At 39.2% G+C, this 25,985-nt stretch overlaps 1 protein-coding gene across 1 annotated transcript in view; it reads right to left on the bottom strand.

The window, feature by feature from the left end:
* SERGEF (secretion regulating guanine nucleotide exchange factor) overlaps nt 1–25,985 on the bottom strand; it is a 159,862-nt gene that overhangs the window by 130,404 nt on the left and 3,473 nt on the right. Inside the window, 4 exon segments of the mRNA XM_067296053.1 lie at nt 18,922–19,080; nt 22,665–22,727; nt 23,071–23,184; nt 24,595–24,655. Coding sequence (XP_067152154.1) covers nt 18,922–19,080; nt 22,665–22,727; nt 23,071–23,184; nt 24,595–24,655 — 397 coding nt within the window.

Raw genomic sequence — 25,985 nt, 5'->3', positions numbered from 1 at the left:
AGATGCTAAAACTTTCTTAATACAACGGTCTTTGTCCCACAAAAGGAAAAACTTTAATTACTTTATTCTGATTACATACTGTGTTCCTTATAACATCAGACAGAGAAACAAGGTCTGAAAAAGGCAACCAGCAATGAAGTGTCTTTTCTTCTTAAAAGGGTTGCCTTTACCCTCCACACAATGGAGACCGTATTAGCAGCTGATTTAGAGGGCAAGTTGACACCAATTTTTAAAACGATACACTTAAATTTTGGAACTTGGATTTATGTGCTCAATTTTGAAAACAAAAACCTAAACTCTTTGTGAAGCAAAGTGCTCCCACACTTTGCAAGCACCTCAAATTGTAGCATACGAGTTCTGGTATTAGAAAGCATCCTGTCATTAACAACAATGGAAAATAATGAATTTAATAAGAGACAGAGTAGCATATATAAGGCTGTTTCAGGAGTATCATGGTGATAGGAATACAGCTGTTGATATCTTAAAGTTACCTTACAATAGAGAAATAGATGAATAAAATAAGAATTTCAAAAGCCTGCCATATAATTATGAGCTAGTGTACTTGTAGAAATTGAGATGTAAGTGATACTGCTATACACTACAGCAATGACGATAAACATTACGCATGGAAACGTCCCCCAAAGAGTAACTTTTCTCCATGTAGAAAGTCACACAAACCACTGACTTAGAGAAGAACAATACAGTATTTTCAGTACTACTTTCTATTCCACTCTATCTAAAGCATTTTAATTCATTTGGAAGTTCTTTTATATCACTGTTGTGCAGTCAGGCAATTTTTTCCCCCCATAGAATTGACCATGGCACCCAATTTTGGTTTAACCTCCTATTCCAAGTATCTCCTCAGCTACAAAGATTAAAGCACAACTTCATTACTGAGAACATACATCTTCCTATAGCACCCTAGGTCTCTCCCTAAATGCCACAAGAAGAGACAACTTGTGGCAGAAGCACTCAACAACCATGGAAAGGATTGTACAAAAAGCTTTGCAAAAATAAAACCATTTCCTACAGCTGACACTGAGGAGCCAAAGTCTAGACTTGAGACAAAGAAAGCAAACCTGAAGCAACTGAGCTCTTCAGTGTAGCAGAAGATCCCCAAAACCTGAAGCACATCCGAAGAGACAGGTAAATGCAGTTCCTCTTGATCTGCAGTTCTAACTCTCAGCTCTTTAGGGGCCACACACAATGTATGTACTTACTAAGAGACAGTCTTTGCACCAAAGTTTAAATAGGAACTACAGGAAGGGGAAGGAGTTACACCTGAGTTGCAGCTACCATGCCTTGTCCTGCAGCAGTCCTTATGAATCCTGCCCGGTCTCTATTGGGGCTTGGAATAGTTCCTTCTCCTCCTATACAGAAAAGGTCTTCAAAAACAACACAAGCATGCAACAGACAGCAAAGTCACCTTCAAAGGTTTTGTTAGGGTAGAAATCCATTTGTTCTCCAGTGCCATTCTGCATTGAGACTGAGCCTCACTTAGCAACGAGAGCTTGCCGCAGAACTGCTGGAGGCCAGCTCTGGGTCATTTCTCTCTTAGCAGCTACACTATTCACTATTCAAAAATATATTGCCAAAATGAAAACTGATCTGGGGATCCACACCAACATAATTCAAAGTTAAGTGCAAAACTAATATACATCCCCACTATATAGCAAAAATTCATCACCAGGTTTGGATTTCAGCAGTATTTTTAAGCAAAGAAATATTTTTTTATAGGCTATATCAAAAAAATCATTAATCTTTTATTTAAGGAAATCGAGCCACAGAGCAGCACAGAAAAAAACAGAAAACTGATTTAGCTTACAATTTTTCTTAAGGAATACACATACAGTGTTAAAGGACACCAGCTGCTAACCACACTTGCATATATTGGACTCAAGTGCTTATTTAGAGGTCAGTCATGGTATTTTCAGAGCACTCAAAATCCAGCTAAGTCAGCTGAACACATATGGATACATAAAACAAATTAAAACCCCATGTGCTGGAAGCTTGCTGTTCATACTTGCATCAAGACAAAGATACAACTTCAGGTTATAGTAGTGTGGAGTCCTTCCTAGCACCTGAACAGACATGGACAATTTAACAAGTACCTAAGCCTGACTGAAAGCTTTCCTCCTGGACTTGTGTTAGATTGTTATATGGCTCCTCACACCTCAAATCATTTGAACAAGAAAAGCCACCAGTCTAACTACCAAATAAAACAAGTACATGCACCCTCCTGGCAGGTCTCATTAAAAAGATGACAAAGCCCTTCCATAAGCCTACAAATCTGGTACTCAGTATTCACAACTGTTGACATCTCCTGTACCCAACAGCATCCTACCTCAAATGCACAATTTGGAAGTACCTGAACATAAGAACAAGCCAGTTAGGGGGTCAGTTGTTTTTTCTGTTGCAGAAAGACAGTGGTCCTGAAAGGTACTGTTTTTCAGAAGCACAAAGCTCCCACTAAGCTGCATTATGACAGTTCACCCAATATGCTCCTAAAAAACACATTATCTCTGTTCAAATAATAGGATTCATTAGTGAGCATTAAGCCTGAATAATTAATTACTGAAATAAAAATCAGAAAGTGTCATTTAAAGGTTATGGAAAAAGTATTTAATAGTCTTAAAATGCTGCTAAGATTAAACTAGATCTTTAGATCAATGCACATATGTACACATGGGCAGATCCTCTCAAAAGCCGAGTTTAGTAACAAGACCATTATGAAATGCTTTAATAAAGGATGTGATTCAGGTTTAAATTTTGTCGTCATTTGATAATGCAATAGTCATTATTCTTGTAGGCATGCCCAAAGACCACAAAAAGTAAAAGAGCACCGAGTAAATATACTTTGTATGTTTGGCAGTCACTTGTCAAATAGATTAGTTCAACTATTACATAATGGTTGGTTTCAGCTTTCAGCTTTTTATTCTATGCAAAGTGGGTGCAAAGCACTACCACCTTAGTTAAGTGGTCAAATAGTTTGTCTGGGACCTTGTTATATCCCCTTTGCACAGCTGCAAAATTTTTTTTTAAGTGCAAGTTTTCATCGTTCGCCTGTTTCACATCAATCCCTCACATTACTAAAGGCTTTGAATTGCCATCATTTCAATCCATCTCATCACTATTCAGCTCCACGCCACTGTGTCATGTGACATGACAACATTTAACACTCAGAGAAACTGTCATTTTTTTGCCCAAAAAGATCACAGTAGCAGTCAAGGTAAATAAATCACTATTTCTAGTTAAATGTGATGAGGGTTGACAAGATCCATTTGTTTGCATTAAGTAATTTATCTATCAAAATTTTCCATATACTATGAGGTTTATTTGCTCTATATTTACCACAGCCCTGAGACTTAAAACCACCTTGCCACTAGAGCTCGTATGTTGTCCAGTTTCCAGAAGCTGCTTTGACGCCTGTACTGAGCTGCGATGTTACAGCCTCTGGCAACAAAAATTCTCCCCTCACTACAGGACATGTCACTAGGATTCCCATGGTACCAGTATGCTCTGGCCCTTTTCTCTCACAGCAGCTCACTTACTCTAGATTGGTTTTTAACTAAATCATACTAACCAGTGGAAACGTCCATACGAAACTTTATTCCCACCTCTGTATGAACCTTTACATTCATTTTAGAGCTGCCTAGCTATGAACTGGTTTAAATAGAATGAAAGTAACTGGGCGGGGGGGAGAGTCAGGCTTAATCTGAACTAAACACCTACACAGCAAGGTAAAGACAAATCTTAAACAAAACCTGTACAGTTTCCTCCCCCATACCTTCCCAGAAGCAGTTTGCAAAACAGGACTACACAGGATATAGCCAGAGTGGGACAACCGGTGAAAGAAAACAGGCATGCACCGACATGGCATTAACACCAAAACAGTATTCAGTCAGACCAGGCTGCCCCATCGTACTCCCCACTTGACTTCCGCAGAGCGCGTTTATTCCAAGCGACTATTACTGGATCGCTTCCACATTTTCCCAAACGCAGACCGGGCTTGAGTAGCTGTGAGAAGCAGCAAGCAAGTCTCAAGGAAAGCCAAAGCGATCTCCATGCTGCAGCTGAGAACACAGCCCTGACAGCACTGCCCCAGGTCTCCCCGCAGGAAGGGTGTGGGGAGGAAACCCCCAAGGGCCCCTTCAGCTCGTTGCTGAACAGCAGAGCCTGATAATGAAGCGTCGCTGTGGATGGCTGCCGCCCCAGGAAACAGCTAAGGCTCAGCTGGGGACCCACAACACAGGGGAGTCCAGAAGTTGAATTACAAGCTGGGAGTCAAGAAGAAAGGGACTCAAGTTATACCGTCTCTGGCCCAGTCTGTTGGAACGACAACCAAAAATAGCAGTCTTTTGAGTTATTTATTCCATATTTGGATTTTTCTCTAGTACTACCTATGGATATGGAATTTAGAGACAAGCTATAAGGGAAAATAATAGAGCAGCAGATTCTCTTGCCCTTACGCTTGCTTCTTTTCAGCTTCAAACAGGTGAAGTGACAAAGAGGTTAGTATAACATGAATGAATCCACTTCAGTGTGATTCAAAATAAATGGTTTAACACAAAAAAGGTTTTAACAAAACAAAAATGGCTTGGAAGGTAGTTAAAATGTTTATTGTAGCAGTGACACCTGTTCCAGTTACAAGCACAGCAAAGAATTAGAAAGAAAGACATTTACAGTCAAATTCCTCCTCTTGAAAGGAAGCTTTCTATCAGCCTTGTACCTTGACCACACAATAACTGTAAGAGGGGAGCTGTTTTCAAGAGAAGTATTAACATCCACAATTTCAACAATTTAATTTCCACTAAGGAAAAAAGAATAAAAGAAAAAATCCCCCCCAAAATGGGTCACAGCCAATAAAGCTGCCCTTCTCAGCCCCCCAAACTACAACTGTTCTTGCAAATTGGCTTTAGTGGCATAGGATATTGAAAACAGCATAAACACCACATCTATAGTCGCCTGTATATAGGAAATACCACCTTATTATGGTGCTTAACACAAAGGAAGCTGCCGCTACTGAGAGTGCAGGTAAAAAACCCGCAACGGAAAGGGAACCCAGACCATCGCCAGTATGTCACAATCACAAAGAGATTTTGTTTTGTTTTGAAGTAGACCAGGTAGGGAATGCGGACAAGCAAAGTCAACTGTCACCCAACTAATTGCCTCTGTGTGATCAGTTGAGCCTGTCTTCAAGTGGCTAAGGATCACGGGATTTCCTTCTTGCTTCTGAATTCTTGCAGCAGTTCAGCTTAATCCACAGTTCCCAGCCCGTTCTTTACACTCTTCACGGCTTAGCGCAGTCCACGCACTGTCAGTGAGACCCCACTAGAACTTTCTTCCCTGTAGTCTTCTATATACTACTAACATATCTGACCTTGCTCATCGCATTTGCTAAATATATGGCTAGCCACGAACTGCAGCAATTCAACCACAGAAACCAAACAAAACAAAGGAAAAAAAAAATAATAATGGCCCCCTTATTTCATACACTAATGACCTAACAAAATATATACCACATCCACATTTTACGGGCTCATTTTTCTGAAAGCTTTTTAAAGGTCACAGGTCCTTCAAGCTAGGACAGACACTCACATCAGTTAGGTCCAAAACAGTCACTATTTCCAACAGCAGAAAAGAGGATATTGTAAGGAGAGGAAAAAATAAATAAAAAAGGAAAAAAAGAAAAAAGAAATTCAGTATAGCACGGTCCCTTTCCCACACCTGAGGTCTACGTTAGAGAAGCCCTGGAGCACAATGTTGAATGATGATCGAGTCACCTTCCAAATTCCCCCAGTCATGGAGTACTCACCAAAATACATCTGAACACAACTACGCACGCAAGGGAGGTCATGGCCAAGAAAAACTGGAGACACCAGCATTATGCACTGTGTCTTCCCCTTCTGCTGCAGTAGACACATTCTACCAGCTGCCATGCACATGTAAGACAAACAGAAGAGATCTGCAAAATTCATCACAGTTATTTTCTCCTGTTTTATACTTCTTGATAACACACACAGAATTTAGCATGAGCTAAATTCAACAAAAATCCATTTAAATCCTACTCTCCACAGACCATCTCAATTTCAACTTGTCAATATACTCACAATTGAGCTTAGAATGGAAAATTCAAATATATAGTGATAAACTTCCTTGTCCTTGATGCCAGTTACTAGCATCTCTATTTTATGACAAATAACCTTAATCAAAATTTATGTGGGGTTAGCATCTTCCTGACCCTTTCCTACTTACATACAAAAGACATTACATGGCATGCACAACAAATATTATTTACTGCATCAACTGAAAAGAACAAGGAAGGACAGATGAGGGACAGTTATCCCAGAATTAACACACATTATACAAAAGATGTTAGCAAGCTTCTGTTAAAAAAAAAAAGGCACAAAGAAGACAACCCATATGAACAACTCTGAATACATGCTACTAACCTTTTAGAACATACCTTCAGTTTAAACTGAACTGTATCAGCTCACTGGCACCTAAACCATAGAAAGAATTTCTTCAAGTTTTACCAAAGTCACATAAAAGTAACTCCCAGAGAGCAACAGCAGAAAAAGGAGCGTGTAATGACAAAACCATGTACAGAAGAACTAGCCACAGTTGTAGCACAGCAAGCAATAGAAAAAACAAATGCAGTAAGAAAACAAGATTTCCCAAAGGCCTGGGCACAAAGTTTTTTTTTAATATATAAATACATGTGTGTGTATACACACATATGCATACACATGTAATACATCCACTCCACCACCACTCACACACACACTCTAACCTTGCAAACATAAAAATAAAGGAAAGGAATGATGCCAGCCCATGAAGCCAGAGAAAATGCAAATCCCTTCTAGCTATTTACAGATGCTACAGTTATCTAGAACTCAAATCCATACAATTTTGAAAATAAAATCCAGGATGCTTTAACATTCAGTAAGCTAAAAATTCATTAACTTGGTAACAACAGCTGATACTGAAAAGCAAAAAAGAACAATATACCACACAAGCTAGAGCCAACCCACAGGTTTTGTTTATTCAGTTCTTGCTCAAGGAAGAACAAAAATAAGAAACACGTCCCTGCCATAAAACAGAAGTCCACAGGAGGGGCTGAAACGCACAAAGTGGGATGTTATGGAAGGCTCTCATTGTGCTGGTGAGCGATAATTGCTGGAAACAAAATCCACTGTGCCTCAGAGTGCAAACACAGCAGATCCCATGATTACCGAAATCTTCTGGCAGCAAAACTGCTCAGAGATTCACTGACAATGTGGCAGGATAGAAGCCCTGGCAAGATTCACCACCACCACCACCCCCCAAGACAAGTTCTTGTAGGATTTGGCTGACAAGACTCATCTGCAGAAATCTTCCATAAGCTGTCTGTAAATTTGAATTCTTCACTGATGACAGAATTCCCAAATCCCTGGGAAGAGATAACAGCATGATAAAATTCAGAAATTACTGAGGGATACAGTCTCTACAGGTCACTAACTCAAGGTTTGGGGAGTTTGGGGGGGGGGGGAGGAGGGGGTGTTCCCCTCTCCAACATATTCTATTTCATTCAATTCTTGATTTAGGCTACCAGGTTGACCAACTCCTTGATCCCATGAACAAAATAAGGTCCAAAACTAGTGAAGCAGGGAGACCTCTGGACATGAAAACACTCAGGAACTTCTCCTTCCAGAGTACAAAGGTAGTGATGATGTTTTCTCTAAGCATGGACACATGCTCAACCTCTGCCTCAACTGCTAAGGCAAAGTGAAGCACAACATTTTCTACAAGGTCGTTCCAATAAAATAAAGATGTTTAAGGAAGGCAGCCCAATACCACAAAAGTCACAGAGGAGACAAAGTATCTTACTGTACTTCGCTGAAGGCAAGAAGCGTGTACTTTGATAAATATTATGTGTGGGTAATACCCCAACACCAGAGCTGCAAACATCCAAAGCTGATCTTTGCAATACTCTTCCCTTCCCTTCCAGTGCCCTTCCTGAGGGGTGGCTGAATCAGTATACTCCAGCCCTCACAAAACTCAAAGTCAGGGCTAAAGAGATGCAGACTGCGCCATGCTTGAAGAAGGAATAGGAAAAGTGATTCCACAAAAAGGAAAACAGAGCTTCCATAAGACACTTCTGCTTTTCATTCCTGGTCACTTTTCCTAAGCACCTACAAAAGACTGACACTAAGGAATTTCCTCAGCTCAGGCAGGGTCGGGGTGGAAATCAAAGTTTGTTCCCACCAAAGAATAAAAAAAGGATTCAAAATAATTGTTCCTGTATGCAAAGCTTGATGATCAAAGGCTTGATGATCAAATAGCGACAATAGAAACCAAACTATTTTGAGCACAGTTCTGGATTTCTGGAAGAGGTAGAAGACTTTTGATAGAAGGAGCCTGGAGATCTGCCTTTGAAACTATCAAAATGACAGGATTAACCTAAAGAAGAGCTCCTGCTGGTGAGGATATTCCTCCTCAAACAGGAAAAAAGGTATCACAGGGCTGCACAAACTTTCGTGCTTGAGAAAAGAAAAAGTCTGTGTGCCAATTCATCGACTTTATTGTGTCTTCTTCCAAGTTTTTGCATTAATGGGATGATCCGTGACTGAAAAGGGACTTCTTGCCAAAAGAAAGGATTCTTTTCACATAAATTACTTTCAAAAGTGAACTTTGTATTGATTTAGTCACAGAAATAAATGGTAAGTTGTCACAAATTTCCAGAATATTGTAAAATATATTATACATATGTATTTTGCAGAGTCTAAAAAACTTGCCTTCCTGTCTCTGTAGAAGGGAGAAGATGAATCCAATTCAAGTAGTGAACTCAATGCACATAAAATAAAGGTATATTAAACATCTTGTATTGACTTAAACAGTTACTCCACATCTATAAGCCTTACACGTATCCACACAGAGTCAAGTGAAAAATGTGCATTTTTAATCTATGTATTTATCCTCCCAGACACCCTTTAATTTTCAGAGCGTTCCCTGGGTGCAAACTTGCCACAAATTTGACTTCAAATCCTTGAACAGTGAGTACCTCCTGTGTCTCAGCTGGCTGCCAGCCAGGAACAGACTTCCTGAGTAACATACTACACAGTTCCCATCAAGCCCTGCTTCAGCAACTTTCACAAACTTTAAGATAAATATCATGAAAGCTGAACAAAGTAAGATTGATTTGTGATCAAACAAGGAGCTAGATATGAAGACAATGCATAAAATATAAACCAATTCCCATAGGCACCTAAAATCTTCACTCCTGTGGCTACATATTATAAATTACCCATGGATCTCATATGAATTTCTGCAAACCTTTAATCTCTGAATTTTGGGGATATTAACTAACAATACCAAGGTCCTTACACTTAGAAGTTTAAAACACAAAATCACTAGTCCAGAGGGCCACATTTGGTAAAGCAGTTTAAGCATACACAGTCAATAACAAAGCAAACTATCTAGCTAAAGCCAAAAGACCAGAATGGGAATTTTTTTCGCAGATGGATGAAATAGTATTTGGTTAAAACTGGGGTTCATTCCTAGCTGTGTCACACAAACTCCTTATGTAACCCTGAGCAGATTATTTCATCTTACCATTTTAGTCCCCAAACTCGTGCTCATGTGCTTCTTTTTCTCTCCCCCCTTCCATGCTCTCTCCTATATACTCAAAACATGAGACCTTCAGGATAGGCCTGTATGAGAGTTTTCAGATTTCTCAGCCACAAACCTAAAATCATTTTTTTTCTTAATGTAACCAAAAATTCCATCATCAGTTGCATCATAAGATCTGTATGTTGTAAACTAACCATATCACCAATGTAAACTCAGAAAATCACAACTGAAAACACATGCAAAACACAGTAAAAACTTATTTTACAGTCTAGTTAATCTTTCTCAAGCTTCACAGTTTTCAGTATCATACTCATTTTTGAGTATATGTTGAACAGATAAACTTTTTCAGTTCAAGAGTTTCAATAATATTGAAAAGTGTTTTATGGAATTTACAAGTAGATGAAAAACAGCATCAGTTGTAGTCATAACTCTAAAATATCACAGACTTAGCAAGCAGATCAATGCAAACAATGTGCAATTGTTTTTTTAATTCTTATTAGAAATCATTTCAGACTGATGATTGCGAACAATTTCAGATCATGAGACCCAGCCAATGAAAAGCTATAACATACATCACAGAGACACATCTCTATCACATTCATTATCTTCTCTGTAACACGTGCAGAAGGTGGAGGACACTAGCAAAGAGGAAACGTGCTCTTGGGGGCAAAGAGTTTTCTATAAATTGCAACAGTTCTGCCTGCTGATTTCATGCTTCTCTGAATACTTTTCAGTAGCCAAAGTTATACTCTATTCATTCTAACATGAGTGACTGTACTTGCAATAGACCTTCCTACTTAGGTCCTGTAAGTACTCCTAAAAAGCCCTAGAGCAAACACAAAGCATCACAAGGGCTTAGTGCTAGCAACCATTTTCCTGTTAAATTCCATCCACACTCTCACCTTCACCTTGACTCTTTCACTCTGTCATTTTTCTGATTTGTCTTACAGCTGGAGTCTCAGCACTGGAACAAGCTATCAAAAGCAGAGGTGAATCTTCCACTTTCTCAAAGCATCCTAGCAGAGCTGCCAGACCGGCCTGGACCCACATCAAGAGAACAGTGGCCCATCCCTCCCAGTGAAACAGCACCCAGGCAACTACAGTGGTTCCAGCCACACTCTAATTCAATCACTGGACCTGAAACACACCATCAGAAAAAAAGAAAAAAAAAACCACCACATCCTACCTCCAGGTGAAGGTCTTTCTGGAAGTTACATTTCTGCAAAGCACAAGTTACTGGGCTTAACACTGGGGCATCTCAGCGAAATTAAACAGCATATTTTGGATCAACTAGTAGGACCTCCTCTGCAGTGGTGATTCCTGGCTTTAAAGTCTACATACATCCAACTGACATTCTTTGTCACTTTGCCTTATGGTGCACAAAAATATTTATTACGATAGCAAGGAACATAACATACTGTGGAGCATACATTCCCATTGCTTCACAATGTTGAGACGTTGTATTATGAAGAGGAGGTAAGAACAATCATTCACTAGAAGACAACAGAAAAGAAACGGAATCTACCACATTTTACTTAGAATTTACTTAGCCCAAGACAGATTGAAGACTTTTCTTCCTTAAATGCTTGCTTTGCAGGTTCTGCAAAGTTGGGGGTTCCTATCAACTTGAGGTTTTTGAATTAGCTTATTTCTAATATTTTACATGTTTTCCCAAAACCTAAACTCAGGAAATACAGCTATTTCACATTAAAAAGAATGTCGGGGGCTCCAGTTTCAGTGTTTGACTGTCACCTATTGGCACTAATATATCCTTCCAATCAGCTGCCACATTGTGCACTGAACGCACAGCTGAGAAAAAAAGGAAGGGAGTGGGAACAAGCTTTTTCAGCCATGTGAGAAAGGAGCATAAGAGGACGATGCAGATACCCAGAATGAACCACCTTCTGGAAAGGGCAAATTATGAACATTCAGCCTGATTTCAATACCTTTCTTTACTGATTTTATTGATTCATAAATGCATGAGACACACTCATAGCTGTGCATCCCAACAAGGAAAAAAAATGTTATTTAAAAGACAGAAACCCCCACACTATCAATAAGAAAGATGTCACTGAGTGCACAGTTTCCTCTCCACAGGAATAATGACAGAAACCAACGAACCATACATGAAAACTGTCGGCCACATCCTTTAGCGCAGCAGTGGAAGATGACTGTGAGAAGGATGATCATGGAACCAGGACAGATCATCCTCCCACGTTTTTCTGTATGAGGGATGTTTATATAAGGAGATGGGTTCATCTCTTTGGCACTGGAGTTTATTCAGCATCTTCTATGTCATCACAGAGAAACTTGCTACTGAAGCCCAGGAAAAAGTTGGGAGGACCCTTGTTTTATGCCTTGAGGAAGTCATCTGATCTTTATGAGGCTCTTCTGCACAACTGAAAAATGAATTTAATAGCCCTTATTAACTTTACAGTGGAGTTGCAAATTGCTCTGAGGTCTTTCTGCGAGGTAGAACATGCAAGCAACATGCAAGAATTGCAATAGCACTGGTACATTGCAAAGACAGAATTTTACTCTTTAAAAGTATCTTTGAGCTAGGAATAAAGATATCCCAAAAAGTATTTGTAAACTGCTGCAGTGCCTCACCAGAAAGATAAAGTTGTCTCTTAGCTAGAATGAATGAGTTTTGATACAAGGCAAAACATGTAAATAGAAAAGACAAAATCTCCTCACACTGAAGATGAATGCAAAATCCTTTCTACCTTCTCCCATACAGCAAATTATCACATACCCTCCTATCTGATGCAAATGAAAAAAACAACTCAGTCACAGCACCAAAACAGAACATCATAAAGTGATTAAAAGATTGCACAGCATTGCCTTACCCCACCCAGCCTACAAAAAATAGACCAGCTTGTCAATGTATTCTTCCATCATTCTACAGGAAAAAGACAGCTGACATTAACCCTCAAAACCTTTATGAATCACAAACGGGTACATACATTTCTCAAAATTGGAAATGCATCAACCCTCAGCTGTGTGGACCAGCACTCGTCTTCAACCAGTTTATTTCTTTTTTTTAGATACACAATATATACATATGCGTACATACACACATGCATAAAAATTACACACACAACATACTGGTCCTGCTCAGAAAACCAGCAGTTTCCCCTACCAGATTGTGTCCTATGGCATCCTACTGAGTTGGCAAAATTTGTATAGCAGGAAACAACCACATATTCTGCTCTCCCATATTACCAGTGCAAAATTCAGCACACGTTTATATGCAGCACATGAAACACACTTTGGCATTCAGTTTCTTCAAGCCCAATAGTAAGCTCAACAACATACACAGGAAGAATAGGTATAAGTAAAAGCAAGTGCTCCAGCAACAAGATGCTCCTTAATAGCAGCTTTTGCTTCATTAACATTAGCTACCAAAACCAGAGTAATACAAAATTCATACTGTCCCTTGGATATGATCATTTTCTAAAACATCTCCTTAAAAAAAAAAGTGTAGAGGGAAAAATAAAAGGGAATTTTTAATAGCGATAAAGGCAACATTAGGTTTTTGGCCTTTGTTTTAAATAAAGGCAGGCTCTAGAACAACAGCACTCAGTAAACCCAGATTACCTTCAACAAGATCTCTAAGCTATTCGCTATTCAAAATGTCACTTCCCAAATGCAGTTCCTTTTGCTAGATCACACTATAATGGCTAAGGAGATAAAAAGAGTCCTCATCAAGTACATGCTTCATTGGTACCATACACAAGCCACCAAAAAAAAAAAAAAAGCAGCAGCAGGATTTGCACTTCTTGGGAGCTGCTGAGAATTTCAAGACTAAGGAGGTATCGTTTGCAGCATCAGCAAGGCTGCTGACTTAATTCAAAACAAAACTGGAAAGGACCTCTAGTGGGCTGAAACTGCACTGCTCAGGTGTCAGAGCAGTGTCCTTTCACTTCACCTCCCCGCTTAAAGTACTTTCCAGCAAGGCCTGAGAGATTTACTTAGCACCTGGCATCAGAAAAAGAAGATACAAATGCAATTACAAAAGGGGAAGCTTCCTTTTCGTTTCAGCTGATTGGAAGTATTCCTTTGGTCCGCACCCAGTCTTTGGGGAGACACATTTTGATTTGCTTCAGAAAAACAAGAGATGTGTTCAATTTTATCATACAGATTACTAACATGCTGGACCACTTCCAAGTGTTTATGTGGCTTAATGTTGATGTGATGCCAAGGGATGTCCAAAGCAGCTCTGACTCAGACACACATTTGGAATGAGGACTCAATATTAAGACCCTTTCATGGGGATCTGATCATGTTTTGTTCCTCAAACTTTTTAGATGTAAGGCAGATTCGCGTAAGCAGAAACAGCATTGTAACTGCATTCTTAAGGTAACTCCTTCTGGGTGAAGGAGCTCGAAATTTTTTATCTGAGCTCAACCAAAGTATAATTCCACATGAAATTCACATGAAAAATAAATTAGTGAATGTATTCAGGAGAACGCTTAAATAATAAAACAGGTCAGATTAAGAAAGCTTATTTATTAGGCATCCCAGTTAACAAGGAAATAACTTGTTTTGAATTGAAGTTGATGATTCACCTCTAAGTCTTTAAAAGACTTCTCTCTTGCTATATTTAGGTTTGCCTTCAAGTAGCCTAACTTACATCTTCAACATTATAGGCCACGACTTGGCTCACTTAAATGATCTAAGCAATAACCTCTAGATTGATGCTCATCTTTGAGCAGTTCCACTCAAAGAGGTTTTTATCAATTGGAAAAGGCCCACAAATTAAAGTAGACATTGTTAAGCAGAGCAATGCAAAAGAGCTGCTCATTATTATTCAAAATAATATCATCTATACTGCAGTGGTGCTCCTTGTGCCATGGCATAGGGCACTGGCGTGGGAGCAAGGCACTTCACAGAGCAGTTGCCTGAAGAGAATAGTGCTTGCACTTGAAGTCTGTGGCCAGAAGGACATGTCTGATCTGTCCTTCGTATAAAGAGCAATACCAGTACTGCCTTGTCCTAATTGAAATGCATGCCTAGAAAGTCACTTGACATAAGTGCCAATACAGAAAACAATGAACAAACCAAAGACATTAACAAGTTCATATCTTATCATCAGAGACCCAATAAAAAAAAGCAACCAGACACAACAAGAGTCTTGATCCTAGTCTTTTCTGGCCAACTATCAATGAGTTGCACCACCACTGGTAGCAGAATAATACAACTTATTTTGAAGGGGTTCTAAGAGCCTAATTGTACAACTTCTGTAGGAACTGGGAATCAAGGCAGAAGAAGAAGTAGCTATCTTGAAGGGTTTTGTGAGGGGCTTTTTTTTGTTTGTTTTGTTTTTGGTTTTTTTTATAGTAAGCTTGCATAGAGTGGATAATCTAAAAATCCAGAAACAGGAATAGTCCAAAAGAGACAGCTCTACCCTTGAGAAGAATAAGGAATCAGAGTAAGGAATCAGAGCTGAAGAGAATCAGTTAAGGGTGAGCGAGGATGAACAACACAACATCCTATGAAAATGTTAACTTAAGTCAAGCAATTCACACTCAAGAATGAAATTCTTGCATCTGAACTGTTTATAATAGAAATAATAGCAAATGAAAAAAGAGGCAATCAAACTCCAAAGAAAAGTGACAGGAAACATGACTTTCAGCAGTCCCTGAATGGGGCAGAATATAATATATGACGAGAAAGATGAGTATCACACTGATTTCAGGAGCAATTAAAATCACTTGTAAGGACAGAGTAGGAAAGAAATGAGAAGAGTCATGTATTTTGCCCATAGCATAAAGGAAAAACAAAAACAAGCCTTTTAAAATAGGCCAGTTTTCATACACAGGAAAACTTGATAAAACAGAGGAAGACATCTATGCCACGTTCCTTCCCCGATAACAAAGGTATGAGGTTTAACATTTTAAGTTTGTAATGTCCTTGGGCTCACTTAACAGCATCAAATCACAGCATCCATGAAACTATCCACTGTTCCTCCAGATGGTTGCTTTTATCAACATCACTGTCCCATTTACTTTTTAGTGTTCTGTTTGATCTGTAATCAAGTACTGCTCATCTGGCAGACAAAGATCAAAATGTCACTTTGAAATAGTAGAATTTGTAAATTTATGCATGAACAGAGTGTTCAGCTTTTATCCATTCGGTTTCTTCCTATCTCTTTCCAACAAGTTTTAATTTACCGTCAAGCTAGCTGCAATTATGAATGCTTTATTATTACTACTTCAACCAGGATGAATGTTCAGAAAAAAAATTAAACAGAGCTCTAAATATTTTTAATGGCCTATTAGAATTCCTCTACCTTCAGTGAGTAACAGAACACTAGACTTCAAGTACAGTAACCTATATTTTCGCTATTAAATTTTGTATCAAGATAGACCATTAGGTTAAAAAAAAAAAAACACACACTTGTCTGATCTTTCATACAAGAAAATCCATATACTTCACAATGTTCTTCCAAAGTATGTTCCCACCTTTCACAGCAAAGGGATAGAAACATCATACTACAACCTTCCTTCTATTTTCCACTGCCCGCCCCCCCCCCCCCAAAAAAAAATAAACAAACACACACTCCAATTTGCTTCCTTTCCACTAACTGTGGAACTCTGAGTACAGAGAGCAGGAACTGTTTGTGTGACCTAAGCACCAGAAAGTGAAGCTGCATTTCCTCGCTTGCTAGAAGTGGGTACAATAATGGAAGACCTGCTACACCCAGGGAAAACTTTTCAGGAGGGGTGCATTTTCACAGTTACTTAGACAACCGCAAATTCAAGCACAGACATGGAGTGGTATTTCAGAAACAGCTAGGTGCTTAGCTCACACACTGTCTAGCAGTTAAGCAACCCTTGAAAATCCCATGAGATTCTGATTGGTATCTGCAGGCTGTCAAAGGCCATTCATGATCTTATTCTGAATGATTTAGGTTCAGGTCCACTGACTTTCAAAGAGATCTAAAATTCTAAAAGCATAAAATTCAGTTTCAGCAATAACTTATGCCACCACATCACTTGACCAGTTTCCTCATGCAGACACAAAAGTCAGCCTATCTTTATTTCAATTCATTTCAAACATTCATGAAAGAGCTTCCCTGTTAGTCACTCGACATACTTTTTTCTCTTAAAATCAGATACTAATATATTCACTTTATTCCTGTGATGGCCATGGATAAATATCAACTACACATTAAAATTTTTAACACTTTGGAGAAGTTTGACTTAAAGAATATTCATTATTAAGATACAGTGAAGTAAGGCAAATCATGTTGACAATACCCTCTCTTTAAAAATTAGGTTATCCTAACACCTTTTCTCTACCATTCCTGTTTGAATAAGAATGACATAAGCACTTTTCTCAAGAATCATACATTCTGAGACCAATTCTTTTATTCCACCTCAAAAGTTTCCAAGCAGTATGTAGCATTAATTCCTGCTCAAATTCTCAAGACAGCATCCTCTAAAAATCAGAGTTCAAACACAGCTTTTAAATAGCTAAGAGGACAGCCAGAGTGAGGCAGTTTACATGACACCTCTCACATGCTTTGATGCCAGACAATGAACGCTATGAAACAGAATGCTTAATCAATTTGTTTTTCCAGTCATGCACCATATCCCACTGATTTCTAGCACCAAGAGTTCAAAATACACCGTAATTAAAACGGATACTTTTCTCACAGAGCAAGGGCATTACTGTGCAACTGTTGCAGAATTTATAGCACCAGTTTAATAAAATACTGAAGCACATGCTGACCTTTGAGCATGCAAGAACTCCCACTTAAATCAAAATAACTGCATGCTAAAGGCTAAGCACTCCTTGAACCACTGTCATATATTATAGATCCCAATAAACAATAATGGTAACAGACCTGCAGCTCCTTTTGTAGTTTTATCTTTACAAACGGGTTATATCAGGACAGATCAATAGGCTCTTCCAATCACAACATGATTCTAGGAAAAATGTTTCCATCTGCTCTTCCTTCCCTCACCCAGCACTACGTGCAAGGGAAGAGCGATGCCGTGTGTAACACTGCCCCAGTTAATAACCCTGGCTGTTCTGTTTGTTCTACGGAAGAATTTCATCCTCTTGGTGGTCTTACTTAACTAACTCACCACAGAGTGTGCAACAGTAGCAGCAAATCGCACAGACTGTTCACACGTGAACATAACAAAACAGTTTTTAAATATCTTACCTTTTTCTCCATCTACTTTTTCCTCCTGCCTTTGCACTACCAAACAGAGCAATAGTACAAATGCATTCAAATTACCCTCACTAGATCAACCATCCTTTTACATGGAAACACCATTACCATACGACCTTCCTTTTATCTCTTCCCAGAAAAGAATCTAACCCTACAACCCTCTACGTGTGACACTGTCCTCAATAGCAAGATTCCCAGGAAAGTAAGGTTGCACAGCTTCCATACTAATCTTATTTCAGTTCATCTTGAGAGGATGCCTACCTTTTCTCAACATTTTATTCCATGGTCAAACATACAAATGCACACACACAACAAGACAGGTTATTTTAGTTTGACTTTCTTCTGAATGCACAATTTTATTTGTCCTTAAACACTTTAATAAAGAGCAGCAAAAGAACAGCACTGAAAGCTAGGCTCACTCTTGAAGTACAGGAAGGCTAATGCATCTGTGCAAAGCCATACAGTTTGTTTCACCTAGTAATGTCTTCACAAAGTAGATGGTAGCAGCAGAGGGGGATGGGCTATGTCCGTTTTTAAGATCTCAACTAAGACTCAGGCAATCTGTGAACGGTTCATACCTATGCCTCCATGCCTTTAGTACACAGACTTGCATCAGGATTATCTTCCCCCCTCTGTAATACCTGTGTCCTGGATGAAAGTTCTGCCTGTATCTTCCTGTGGAATAGAGTCACGTATCCCGGAAGCTGCAGACACATTTTCCTACCTCTCTATTCTCTGAAAGAAGTTTTCCAAACTCTCTTCTCTCCAAAGAGGCATTTATAACTCAAACAGTATGATCTTTAGAAGTTCTCATATATTCTGCAAAACTAGCACCCTGATGGTGCAGAGACGATGCATCCATCTGGTGTGTGCATGCATGTGCTACTGTATTTGTGAACATGCATGATATATAAGCACAATAATACTTGAGGGACAGAAACCAAAGAATGTCTGTCCTCATCATTTTCAAAAAACTACCACAGCCCAGGTGAAACTGTCAAACTCTCTGCATCTAACTAATAGCAGTGAGAAAAAAAAAATCAATTTAAAAGTCATTTTGCCTGTAATAAAGATAATTTACTGCGCAGGTGCCAGATCTGGCTGCTTCTTAGGTAACCTACCTGTTTGTGCCACCAAGTGTGTCCATCCACTCCAAACAGCTCCAATTTTTTCATGTGAGAAAAAATGAGTCTCTATCTTCTTGGGCTCAACAAGAAAGATCTCCTTGCTCACTAGCTGCCCATGTTTGTTGCTACCCCAGACATACAGGCATCCTTCATCTACAATAGATACAGAAATAAAATTAGTGGAAAGTGACATATACAGAATACCACCAGATGCATGCTCTGTCTCAACACAGTATGATATGCTGAAGAACGAACAATGTTTAATTCAACTTGGTTTTTCATTTTTTTTTTTTATACCATCTCTTTACCACATGCACACACATTGTACCTAGAACATCAGAAGCATCTGCAAGGGCCTTATCAACATGCCTCTTTTCTGAGGACTGCATCAGTTCCCTGAGCTTTGAGGCTGAACTGCCTAGACTTCAGTTCTACCTAGAGCTTCTCAAAGAAGAATGAAAGGCTTTCAGAACAAAAGCCAAGTTTTGTTAGAAAATTAACTACAATAATAAACTTCTCAGAGGAAAAAAGCTTAACGCATATGGATGACATAGAATAAAGATAAGGAGGGTTTATACACTACACTCTCTCCACCCACTTTGTCCCTGCAGGCCAGTTCTTACCTCTGCTCCAAGGCTTCGATTTAGTCCCTTCAATAACTTTCCAAACTGCAGCAAATAATGCAACTTCCCTGCACTACCTGGGATGTTCCGTCTCTTCAAAGCCTGTCTGGCTGCACTGCAGTCTCCCAGTCTCTCTACACAAGCTACAAGCTTCCAGCTCTGCCTGTGACTCTCCTGGCCTCTTCAGCTTGAGCAAATTCAATAACTCCGTAAACACAGGCACAGTCTCTAATGCTCCCTGCCCCATCTCGCTCAGTCACTTCCCAAAGGAATGTGACACATAGCTAAAAATGCACAACTAAAGCAGGAACCACCCACCACAAAAACTGAAGTATTCTCATACCTCAAAACACTACTAGACCACTACCGAGAGACTTTTGTATGCAATTATTTGTCTCCACCCACCTCACTGCTGCCATAAGAATTTGCACAAGTGCATGCTCCAGGATGCCACCCAGAGGAATAATTATATTTACAGAAACACCCACTTTGTTTCAGATCGCTCCCCAGCATCAGTCTGAGTTGCTCACAGCCTAACGATCAACAGACAGTAAGATGATGATTCAAGGAGTCCTTTTGCAGATATTACATACCATCAATTCAATCCTTTCAACACAAGATCATTCAGCCCAGGTTCTAGGCTTCTGGGTTTAAGAAGATACTCCACTTGAAGCACATAACAGAACACAAGCTGTGTCAGACCCCCTGAAGCTAGTCCTCTACCACCCTGCATGAGTAGCAGGCCATACAAACTAAATCATGCACACATGGAGTACATGATCGTGGGCACGGCAAGACTGGAAACCACATCATTGGCAGCATGGAGTTGTTCAGAGCATGTGTCCACAATACCCAAAGGCTTCTAGAAGTCTTAAGTCAACACTGAACTTATTACAAGCAGCATAACAAAGTAAAACTTTCAGAGGAAAACAAGCACAATTTAGGCTACAATATAATTGATGACTTCAATTTGGTAACAGTAATAGGAGAGAAAAAGAAAAAAAAAAAAGAGACAAACCAAGAGATTTCCAGTATGGTAACTTTTTTTGGGGGGGGGGGGGGGGGGAGGGGGGCAGCACATGTACACAGGGACACCTAGAGACAAGGAGAGGAAAGAAAAAAAAGCCACTAAGTGCCAAGTTATACATCCTTGACAGGAATCTGCAGGACTTCACAAATTTCTCAACTTCTCAGATAAAAGAAGTGAAAAGGAAAAACAAACCAAGCAATTATTTCATTAGAACTCTCAACTAAAATTGATAAATTTTTTCCCAGGATAAAGTAAAAACATATTTTGGAGAGAAAAAGAAGGTGACAAAGACAGCTTGTTTCAAACAATGAAAAAAATTACACTTTCCTATGGCCATATAGGACACAACACTTCCATAACTAACAATGCACTGTTTCTGCCATCTCCTTTTCCTCTCCAGAAGGCGTTTACTTTATTCTCAGAAACATGACATACTAAACCCTCATCTTATTTCTTGAGTAGGTTTTAACAAAAACCTAGACCCTAATGCTTCGTAGCATATTCATGTAAGTGGAGAGTTCAGGCTGGTTTGGATACAGATAGAGCAGCAACTCAGCTCTTTTTTTTTTTCCCTCTCTCTTAAATGAACCGCCATTCATGTTTGCCACAATCCACTTCAGCAGTTGTGTCAAAAACCGGCCTCATCACAGGTGTTTCATATTCTACCACCAGGTGGCTCATGAGACAGAGCCAAAGAAAACTGCATCCCAGAGCATGCAAGAGTCCTGAAAAAAATCCCCGCAGAGCAGAGCTCACTTATTAAATACTACACACAGCAGTGAATTGAAACAAACAAGCACCTTTAAAGGCTAATGCAGGATGAAGGGTAACAATGGCAGCATGTTATTAAAAGCTCTGGCACCTACTTCGGTAAGTTTGGTCTCCCTGTTGCCAAATAGACTGCTCTCTTAAATAAAAAGCAAAAGCATGAAAGAATAATCTGTTCACTATCTAAATAAACAGAATGTGTTAATTCGCTAAGGCACATTCTGTTTGTCCTCACAGTTCTTCTTTACTAATGGCATACAGACTTTGCATCTCAGAATTCAATAATTCACATCTTGCAGCATCTCCCCATACAACTAAACCTCTTTGTAGATCTGCATAAGCAAATACTCCAGTGCTCCATTTAATGATGACAGAGGGACCAGATGGCTACATATTTGCTAAGAAGTTGTTTCTTTAGAGTTAGGTAAGGACTTGTCTTCATAAGGTTCAATACATTTTCCACGCTTCAAAAAAGTAAGATTACAAAAAGCAGTTGTTTTTCCTTCTCCCAGTCTGCCAAAAAAAATACTTTATCAGACTTTCATTATTAATTACTGGATACTTAATAAGCAACATAGGAGCACTGCCTAGAGATCAAAGGACAAATGGTAGAAGTTATGGAAGTAAGTGATTTAAGCAATTTCTTACTGTTTTAAGTGATCTGTGTGCTCTTACCTCACCTCATGTAGATCTGCACACTGTGCAGCATGGCACTACATTAGAGCCACCTCAGGTAACCCCAGACTATCTCACATCTGTGCACAGCACAGCCCCAGGCAGAGGCATTAGCTTAGGCCGCAGAAGCGGGATAACCACAGCAGCCTTTCTTGGGGCAATCACCTAATGTAGCCTTTCTCCACGGACACAGAACCGCATGGTTAAAAAGCTAGTCCAGTCAAGAGTTACCTAACGCAGCGTCATGCTGCAACAGCAGAGACATACGCAACCACACTTGTCCAAGTCCTTTCAGAGCCTCTAACCATCAAGTCAGAGAGCCCAGACCATTACTTACTCATACCTGGCTCCATGAATAACCACACAGGATTCAGAGAATTCAAAATATGGATCCAACTCTTAAAAAAGGAAAATTTCTCAGAATCCAGCACAAAATGTCTACAAGATGCAGGAATGCAGAATGCAAAACAGTTCATATTTTTAATAAGTTTCTCTTTTGAATTAATTCTCAAATTTCAACAACTAATTGCACTAAGCCAGATCAAGTTTTAACAGTTTTAGAAACTTTTGTGAATTTTGGTAAAGTACAAAAGTCTTTTTAGGCAGAGATAAGGAATTTTACTTCTGTACCTGAGGCCTACCTGTGAGTGACACCGAGTGGTAGGAGCTCGCAGCAACTCTCTTCACCTTTACATCTTCCAGGCCTACAGAAAAATTAGTCTTATAAAATCTGTATAGCAGATATTTTATGCATAGACATAAAACACTGAGTTGCAGCAAATGAACCACCCAAGCTATATTAAATCAAGTATTTCATCATTATGATGATAATGAATTTTTTTTAACAAAAGCTTTGCTTTTGGATCATAGACACTGCAAGACGATATTTTTCCTTTTGATTATGAACTTGTATTGGAGTATCTGAAGCACAGAACGAGCTTACATGTTTTTAACACCAAGTGATTTTTTAATAAAAGGATGCTGCACATCACTCCAAATTCTCTCTCTACGCTATCACCCTTACAAAGAATCAGATTTGTGGATTACCTGTTACTCCACAAGGTTCCTTTGCTGTCAGGAACAGGGGGAGAGTTTTTCCTTGGCTCGCACGCTTTGCCCGAGATGCCATGCCAGTTCCCCACTGAAACACCAAACCACTCTCTTTCCAGAGAAAACACAGACAGAAGAGATTAAAACCCATCAGCTACCAACAAAATCACTTAACTCAGTAACTAGTTTTAAAAGCACATTCATTTCACTTTCACCAGTTGGAGTTATACTATAGCAGCCCTTTATGCCAGAAACACACTTCATACACATGGAGAACCCTGGTGAAGTCCTCAGACAACAAACAGTTGTAGCCTCATTGCACAGGTAAGAAAATGAAGAAAATACTAAACAACCTGTCTCAGCTTTCTAAGTCTTATACTAGAGAGTTATTGAGGACTCAGTAACAGGAGTTTCATAGTGTAGTACTTCAGAAACAGATATAACTTTTATTTTTCACTAAAAGCACGTTCCACAGTTAAGCTGTCAGCAAAGAAATGACCTTTCTCTGCCCTTTCCCTCTTTTTAAGCTAATTTGGTTGTGCAGTCTAGCACAGTTAGGGAGTAAAGTCACTTGTCTTCCACTCAGGAACAGACAGAGACTTGACCTAGCCCTGAATCAAGATCTCCATCAGACCAGAGCTGAGGGAAGCTTAATTCCCAATATTCGTTCAAAGACCAGAGATCCCATTCTCCTATTCAGCCAGATTCAAGCACCTGGAACCTATATTAAAGTTCCATTGAAAAAAAAAAAAACAAACAACAAAAATTGTGGTTTCTCGCTTGCATACCAACTATGCCTGGGAGGTTTTGATTTCGACAGTTATTCCACAAATTAAAGTCTATAAAAACAGCAGGAGAAATATTTAGAAGTTATGAGTCTCCCACATACATACAGCAGACAGTGGGAGAAAGTCACAGAGGACCAGATTTTCAAAGGTATGTAACTAAACAAGTATCTTCTAAAATTTTACTCCAAGTAGGTCCTTCCCCTTCCAATAAAAGGAAAATTTCATTCTTGCGATTTTTCCAGATGTCAACTTCAAATACATTGTTAAAAACATTTTATGCACAGCTCCATTTTGAAACACCTACAAAATGAAATTCATTCTTCTGTATATTAAAAAAGCTAATGAATTCAAAATAGTAAAAAGATATTTTGATTGGCAAGGAAAAATTTCCAGGAAAATAATCATTTTTGGTTTGTTTCAGAAAAGGAAAAAGAGAAATCAGTATATTTTCCATCCATCAGAAAGTTAACTTGTTAACTAACTGCCACTCTGAAATCTTGGGAACGCTTCTTCACCAGAGATTTCTGGAAAGACGTTTCTAGCCTGTTTATTGCCATGTCAGTTTGTACCAAAATCTTACAAGACTTTCAGTGGTATTTTCCCTGTGATACCTAAAATAAATTAAAAACTAAAGTAAAATTCACCCATTTTGTTTTCTAAGCCATTAAAAACTCCAAACATTAAAGTACTATCCATTTATTACTGAAGTGATAAAGCAAGATGACATATTTACCTGTAGCAGCAAGGGCATGCCTCAGTCCTGCAGCAACATCCACCACCTTCTCTTTCAGGGACTAATCACATAAAAGCAAAATACTTTAGTTGCCTTTTTTTTTTTTTGGCCTCTCAAAGCAAGATACACCAAACCAAACACAAAAGCAGAACACTATGAAAATAGTTCTGACAACTCAAGGCTGCATGTCACAGCACATATCAACATTTTATATTATAAATAAAATAAATCTGGCCAACATAAAAATTAGTGAGAACATCTTCAGAAAAATCAAGCAAAGAAACTGGTTGTACAACATTACAGCAACAAATGAAAAGCTATGGTCAAAATCATCACCTGAATAAAGGAATCCTGACAACACAAACATGTTTATTTCTTAATTTCATCTCAGTGTTCCTCAAGAATTACACCAGAAACTCCACAGCAAATACCGGTGACAAGCAGGAACAAGTCCCATCAGACTGCTCAGTTTACCAGGTGCTGTGATCACAGGCAGTACAGCTGATAGTACCACCTATACTGAAGGGTGCGCAATATGATCACACAACAGAAGACTATACCCAGGCACACGTGCATGAAATCGGTGAATTCAGTTTGCACAGAGTACCTCAATTCTGGCTTCTTCCCCACTTGAGTACTCTGAGAATTTATTACTCTTCTCACAGATGTAACACTATGTAAAATAAACAGCATCAAGGCCAAGCATTTAACAGGACACAAACCAAAAGAGAAAATATTCAGATGAATGAACAAGTCATGTGGTCAGGGAGGAAACAGATGCAAATTAGCACTGCCGATACCACCATTTCCAAGGCACCATTTTGGAACCACCTTCCCAGGAAACCTCACAGCTGTCCAAGCATCAGGTGATACAACACCCATTCATTAACAGACTACTTACTACCTGTCCTTCCTCTCAACATCACCAGATCATCACAAAATTCAAAAAAGCAACAGAGTGGTGCCTGGCACAAGCTATGGGGCTAAATTTATTGTCCAAGAACCCTTCCAGCTCTGCATTTATTGCTGTCCCTGTCTTTGTGCAGAACAAGCATGAGAGTTGATCTGGATAGGAGAGAGCTTCATTAGGGTTCTTCAAAAAGGAAACTACAGTGTAAGTTAGAGATTAATTAGAGGGAGAGAATAACATTCCTGTGAGAAATTTATTTACACTGCTAGGCTTATAGCTAACAACAAGAAAAATTTTCTGATATTACAGAAGTCTCAGTACCTACTTCTCAAAACATTTTAAAGCAATTAATTTGGGGCTATATTCTGAGCTCCCTACTCACACTCCACAGTGCCTCACCTACAAATATCGGCCAAAGACTTCCACGTTACTTAGAGGAGTAATATTAGACACCCTGTTGGAGTCCAGCCTTTAGCATTTA

Source organism: Apteryx mantelli, chromosome 4 (assembly GCF_036417845.1).
Source record: "Apteryx mantelli isolate bAptMan1 chromosome 4, bAptMan1.hap1, whole genome shotgun sequence".
In the NCBI taxonomy this organism is placed as follows: Eukaryota; Metazoa; Chordata; class Aves; order Apterygiformes; family Apterygidae; genus Apteryx; species Apteryx mantelli.
The sequence above is the reverse complement of the archived record's forward strand: the minus strand, read 5'-3'. Positions and strand labels throughout refer to the sequence as shown.